At 38.9% G+C, this 6,510-nt stretch overlaps 1 protein-coding gene across 1 annotated transcript; it reads left to right on the top strand.

Moving 5' to 3' along the window:
- The first annotated feature begins 2,001 nt into the window (after positions 1-2,001).
- Positions 2,002-6,292, top strand: LOC114714896 (TPR repeat-containing thioredoxin TTL1). Its single transcript, XM_028899681.1, has 7 exons — positions 2,002-3,328; positions 3,951-4,146; positions 4,244-4,428; positions 4,518-4,851; positions 4,940-5,144; positions 5,227-5,333; positions 5,447-6,292. The coding sequence occupies exons 1-7, from the start codon at positions 2,421-2,423 to the stop codon at positions 5,597-5,599; spliced, it is 2,088 nt and encodes a 695-aa protein (XP_028755514.1). The 5' UTR covers positions 2,002-2,420; the 3' UTR covers positions 5,600-6,292.
- Positions 6,293-6,510: the final 218 nt, after the last annotated feature.

Here is a 6,510-nt window from a genome sequence, read left to right as displayed (position 1 = left end):
TAAAATTAACTCAATAATTAGGTCTTATATTAAGGAGTATTAAAAAGAATAAGGTTTATAGAGTGCTAAAACAAGCCAAAAAAAAAAAGAAAGACTTCCTCCTAAAAAAAATCAAAGAATACATTAAAAGGAATTAATTTAAATAGCAGAACATGAAAATTACGGAGAAGAGCTAAAATCTCGTGCTATGTGATTGTTCAAGATTGATGATGATGAGTTGCCTTCATGGTGAAAGAAATTTTATCAACCCAGATAATATTTAAATGGGGATGCTCTTCTTGCCTGCTTATATCAGAATTAAGAATCCATAGCAAAGAAACTCTGAAGCACCCAGATGAAAACAGCAAACCAGGTTAAGCAGTATTCTCCAAAATCTTTTTGTTAAAGCAGTTCCTTACCAATAAATAACACATTGACAAAAATGCCTTCATGGATGCTTGAACTTACAGATGATAATGCTCCAATCTGCAAGATTTCTCAAATCGTCTTCAAAAATTATCACAGGACTGCCACATGGGAAGACAGGACATGATGGCTTTTCAAAAGCCATATGAGAGAGAGAGGGCAAGTGAGCCATTGATTTCTGTTATCACCACATGAGGGTCATCAATCTTTTCATGATGCATAGCTTAATTTCTTTTGCTTCAAATGGTCCTCAGTAAACACAAAATCCCACAAAACAAATTGAGATGTTCATTATGGTACAACTGCAGAAGAATATCCTTAATCAGCAGTTTTTAGAAATAAAAAATGTATTTAAAAGATAAAGGGGGTTTCCAAATGACTCTCTAAAAGGTTTTATCTCTCAAATTATCAAAAGATTGAGCGGAGGTTAACAACCTAGTCCCATTTTTAATTGTGTAGAGACCATAGGCCACAGGAATTTTAATAATTTTATCTGCAATGTGTTGAAAAAAAAAAGTTCAAAATACGATATTATTCTAGACACTTAGATATGAAGCATACCAAATTAATTCAGGCTAAAATAACCATACCATTTTTTTTAACCGAAAGTGTTAAAAAATGAAATATTACTTTTTTTATTTGATTTATTTGCATTAGAAGATAGTAAAAATTCTTACAGATAAATCAGTTTGATTTCGTATAAATTGTTGTTGATAAACCATATAGTTTTATCTTTGGAGAAATTGCAAATAAAGACTCCAAGATATGTAAAATTGTGATTTGGAATCCTAAATTTAGAAAATAGCAAATAAGAACCCCATCCTACTTTTGTAAATATGAAATGTTGGTAAAATATCTGAAATGCCCCTCAGTCAAATTGTGATTTGGTTTATTGAAGTTATCATTTGCTAAAGTGAATTTGTCATTTTTCATAGTTAACTTGTCATTTGGCATACTCTCAGGCTCAGTCAAGTTGTGATTTGGTCTATTGAAATTGTTATTCGCTAAAGTGAACTTGTCATTTCTTATAGTCAACTTGTCATTTGATTGAGGGGCATTTTAGATATTTCACCAATATTTCATATTTACAAAAGTGAAACCGGATTCTTATTTGTTATTTTTCAAATTTAGAGTCCTAAATTATGATTTTACAAAATTGGGAGTCTTTATTTGCAATTTTCCCTTTATCTTTTTTAAAATTTAGTTTTTATTCTAAACATAAATAGAATTAAATGATTAATATCTTTTTTTAACATTACATATATTTTGAGGACACTGGGCAAAGAGAAAGCACCGAAAATGAGAATGAGAAACTTTACTTTGGCTTCAAGAATTATTAAGGGGGAGATTCTCACACGGAGTCTGAAATGGCACTAGATGAAGATTGATTAAGAAAAATACAACAAAGAAGGAGAATTATTATTATCATCATAAAGCAAAAGAAGAAGATTACAGAAGAGGGAGTTCTATTCAAAAAGAAAAGCCAAAGTAAATAAAACCAAATCAAACCTGAGAAAACAATGATGACAAGTGAGAAAATAGTACAATTGATCGCTAGAAAGGGAGGGACGAGAGTGTAGATATTCGGGGGAGAAGTGAAACCTGTCTCGTGAAGCAGCAGGTAAAGGAGAGGAGGAAAAGAAAATAAAAGCTCTCTCTTTAACTTCTTTCCTCTCCTCATCCTCTTTCTCTCTGTTTCTCTGTGCAAATTCCACTCTCTCTCTATCTAAACAAAACTTTTTTTTTTTGGGGTTTCTCTTTCTCCATTGGAATTTCAATACCCATATTCATTCTTTGCTTCCTCCTTTTATATCACGAGATCCCCATCCCTTTCTCTCTTTCTTTTTTCCTTCTCATGTCTTCTTCGAAGCTTGTAGTTGCAGTTTTATGTTTCTCTGTTCGTGCTTCTTGTAGGGTACCTTCTGGTTCCATTATCTAGCTTTTGTGAAACTTGAGAAGGGGAGAGAGAGAGAGAGGATTTGAGACCCCCCCTTTTGTGGTAGATTCGCGGGAAAATGTCGCATTCTGGGAAGCCCATTTCCGAGCTAGGAGTCGATGCTCTCAACGACCGATTCCACGGCTCTTTGAGCTGTGAGGCCAACAAGCCGGATTTTCGAGAACTCGACTTGGGCTCGCCGGTTTCGCCATTGCGGACACGTCATAGTGTACCTGCTGCCAGTGCCAGCGGACTCACCACTACTAGTAGTAGTTCGAGTTCATCTGGATCGGTTTGCGGACGAAACGGGTACAAACCGGTCGCCAAACGATCTGATTACGACCCGAATAACCACTCCGGCGAGCTCTCCGGCTCCGGTGAGAACAGTCCGACCGCCGTAGGGAATGCCAGGAACTTCAAATCGCCTCAAGCAAGATCAGATTCCAAGACCACCCAACCATTAATTTACTCTGGCCAAAGCTCCTCTGTGAATTCGCCGCCGCCGAATTTTCTTCCCACAGGCAATATCTGTCCGTCCGGCAAGATTCTGAAGACCGCTGCCGCGGTCAGTCGGAGCTCCAGGACGGACGTTTTGGGTTCTGGGATAGCAAATTATGGCCATGGAAGCATAATGCGGGGCGGTGCGACTTCCAAAGGCAACGCTGGAGGAATGACCAGTGCGGCCAATGCGAGGCCGAGCGGTGGAGGTGTCGTCACTGACTCAATGAAGCGAGCGGTGGTGGATCCAGAAGAGGTGAAGAGAGCAGGGAACGAGCAGTACAAGAGGGGCCACTTCGCCGAGGCTCTGGGTCTGTACGATCGAGCAATTACATTATCCCCTGCTAACGCAGCCTATCGGAGCAACCGTGCAGCCGCATTGACTGGTTTGGGACGGTTGGCCGAGGCTGTGAGGGAGTGTGAAGAGGCTGTGAGGTTAGATCCCAATTATGGGAGGGCACATCAACGCTTGGCTTCTCTTTATCTACGGTGCGCTTGAACTTCATCATTTTGCTCCTGTTTTCTTGTTGTCTTTGTGTGTAGTCTTGCTTTCAAGAATGTTACATTGGTAAATGTGTGGAATGAATCCTGTCATCTGATCCCAGATCAGGTTCGTTAGTTATTTTGTGCTTATCGTTGCTTCCTTTTTTGAAAATAGTGAATTCGGTTGGCTTGTTCTCTTTATTGCTTCTACAACTGATTTTGGTTGAAGCTGCAGTGTGAGTTATTTCTGATCTCAAGTAGTCATTTAGTGTTTGGGTTTCATGAATAATGTTCCTTTTGTCTGTTTGTGTTGGGGCGATTTGATTGAATTTTCTATTTTTCTACTCTTTTGCATTGGTGTCAATTTAAAACCCAAATTTCTTTGTTAGTTCAATGTGTTCGGAGGCTTTCTGCGTTGATGGCATTGTTAAGAATTGTTCTGTCACTGGTGTATATTTGGATTCCACCGCTTGATTGTTTTCTACCAACTGTAACATGATGTGACTACAAGTGCTACAATTTATCTCACTATTCTGGATTCAGTGCTGTATCCAGTGCAAGGTGTCTGCTTATGTGTTGGCAGAGTTGTGGATTTTGAGGTTGAATGAACCCTTGTTTGTGGTCACAGGTTAGGGCAAGTTGAGAATGCCAGGAAACATCTCTTCTGCCCTGGGCTGCCACCTGATCCTTTTGAGTTGCAGAAATTGCAATTAGTCGAGAAGCATATCGGGAAATGTACTGATTCCCGGAAGATAGGTGATTGGAAAAGTGTGCTCAGGGAAATTGATGGTGCCATTTCTTCCGGAGTAGACTCTTCTCCTGAGGTAAAATAATTCCATTGTCGTATCTGACATAGAATATATTATGGACATAGAGATTGAGGAAAAATGGCTGAACTGTGGTTGATAATTGAATTTACAGCTCTTTATTTGTAGAGCAGAAGCCCTTTTGAAACTCCACCAAGTTGATGATGCTGAATCAAGTCTGTTAAACAATCCCAAATTAGAACCACATACTAACTTCACTTCACAGGCAAGATTTTTTGGGATCCTTTCTGAAGCTTATTCCTTCTTTGTGAGAGCTCAGATTGAGATGGCCCTGGGAAGGTGAGTTCAAAAACTTTTACCTTCATCAGAAATCTAAGATGGCAAGGGCTTCCGTTGGAGAGTGTGTATTGATGATGATTTATTTGCAGATTTGAGAATGCAGTTACAGCTGCTGAGAAAGCTGGTCAGATTGATCCCCGGAACATCGAAGTTACCGTTTTGCTAAAAAATGTAAGGATGGTGGCGAGAGCTCGAGCGCATGGCAACGATCTTTTCAAATCTGAAAGGTTCACTGAAGCTTGCTCAGCATATGGGGAAGGTTTGAGGCTAGATCCTTCAAATTCTGTTCTTTACTGCAATAGAGCAGCTTGCTGGTTTAAGCTTGGACACTGGGAACAATCAATTGAGGATTGCAATCAAGCTTTACGTTTCCAACCTAATTACACAAAAGCTCTTCTACGTAAGGCTGCATGTAATAGCAAGGTATTTTGTCCTTTTTCTTTAATACGTGTCATACATTTTGTTTCCAAACTCATAGATAGCTCATGTAACCCCTTGCTGTATATTGCAGTTAGAAAGGTGGGCAGAAGCTGTCAAAGATTATGAGATCTTGCGGAGAGATCTTCCAGATGACAGTGAAGTAGCTGAAGCTCTGTTTCATGCCGTAGTGGCATTAAAGAAATCTCGTGGAGAGGAAGTGCATGATTTGAAATTTGGTGGTGAGGTGGAAGAAGTATCTGGTCTTGAGCAATTCAGAGCAGCAATAGCATTACCAGGTAACAAAAATGTTTGAAGGCTATCTTCAGTGGTTAGGCTGCTCCTTTTTCCTGTGAATGAGATTGACCCTAGGCTTTATAGGTGTTTCCGTGGTCCATTTTGAAATTGCATCTAACCCACAATGCAAGCAAATCTCACCATTTATGGGTACATTATGTGGCCGGTATCCTTCTATTAACTTCCTTAAGGTACTTCACAGATTAACTTTTATCATCTTGAAACCCAAATATTAAATAAAGATTATAGGTGAGCATCATTGGAGTTTTCTTAATATTGCCTGCAATTTTGTGTTTGATTAAAGGTGGATATTCAAGAATGCCCAACAGTTGCAACGGCTGAGAGCGTTAGAATTGTACCTACATTCAAGATCTACAAGAATGGCTATCGTGTGAAGGAAATTGTGTGTCCTAGTCGTGACATGTTGGAACACTCTGTGAGGCATTATAGCTTTTAGAACTCATGACTTGTACTTCTCTGCTCTATCTTCTGCAATTTCTCTTGCTGTTAAGACCTCTGGTTGAACTGAAACTCTCAAGCTATTCCGTCTCTTGAGTCATTCCAGTTTCTTGATCCCGTTCCCACCACAAAATGATCAGCTGATTCCTGTGACCTAGCTGGAACAGAACCACAGATAATAAATCTCATTAGTAGCCAACGCCAGCGGAACCCAGAGATGGTCTAGTTCCTTTTACAGTTTTTATTTATTCATTCATTCCTCATTGTTTTCTGGTTCGTTCTTTTCCTATCTCCCTTTGTCAGTTTTCTTTCTATCTTCTTTCCAGTTCATCTAGGTCAGCTAGTACTGTGTCCCCATCTTTCACTATGATTGAAAAAAGCCAAAAAAAGGGGGAAGATTTTACATGTCTGTACATTTGATTTAATTGGCAGTTTAATTACCATTAAGTTAAATAGATAGATAGTCAAATATAAAGAGAAAGATGAGGGGGTTCTGTTGGTAGAGGGGGATCTGTACATGTATATATGTAATGATACATACCGACCAAATATTGGAAGCCTTTGAGGAGATTTAATGAGTGCTGGGTGGGCACCTCCAGAAATGAGGATTATTATGTTGTTGTTATTATCATTTTTCTATCTTTAGCCACGTAATGAATAAAATTTCCCATTTTTTCTTGCTTCGGCATCAGTGATGACTGCCTTGAAGGTTTATCATTATCTTGTTAGACCATGTTAATTGTGTTCTTTACTGTCTCAAAGCCTCTGCAGCGCAGCATTAGGCACAAGGTGTTTGGGTAACCTCAAAAGTGCTTTTTCGTAAATGGAAGCAAACTCCTAGATATATTTACTTTATATACTATGAAAGTACTTTCAAAACTATGATTTTATTTCTATCCTAATACCGAA

This window comes from Neltuma alba, unplaced genomic scaffold (genome assembly GCF_004799145.2).
Source record: "Neltuma alba isolate B1F8T4 unplaced genomic scaffold, ASM479914v2 tig00011548_pilon, whole genome shotgun sequence".
NCBI lineage: Eukaryota > Viridiplantae > Streptophyta > Magnoliopsida > Fabales > Fabaceae > Neltuma > Neltuma alba.
The sequence above is the reverse complement of the archived record's forward strand: the minus strand, read 5'-3'. Positions and strand labels throughout refer to the sequence as shown.

What these genes read in the sequence shown, in the direction of transcription:
- LOC114714896 (XM_028899681.1), top strand. Translation starts at nt 2,421, where the DNA reads ATGTCGCATTCTGGGAAGCCCATTTCCGAGCTAGGAGTCGATGCTCTC. An exon ending in ATTGAGATGGCCCTGGGAAG is followed by an intron (nt 4,429 to 4,517) that starts GTGAGTTCAAAA and finishes ATTTATTTGCAG; the next exon opens with ATTTGAGAATGCAGTTACAG. An exon ending in CTTCTATTAACTTCCTTAAG is followed by an intron (nt 5,334 to 5,446) that starts GTACTTCACAGA and finishes GTTTGATTAAAG; the next exon opens with GTGGATATTCAAGAATGCCC.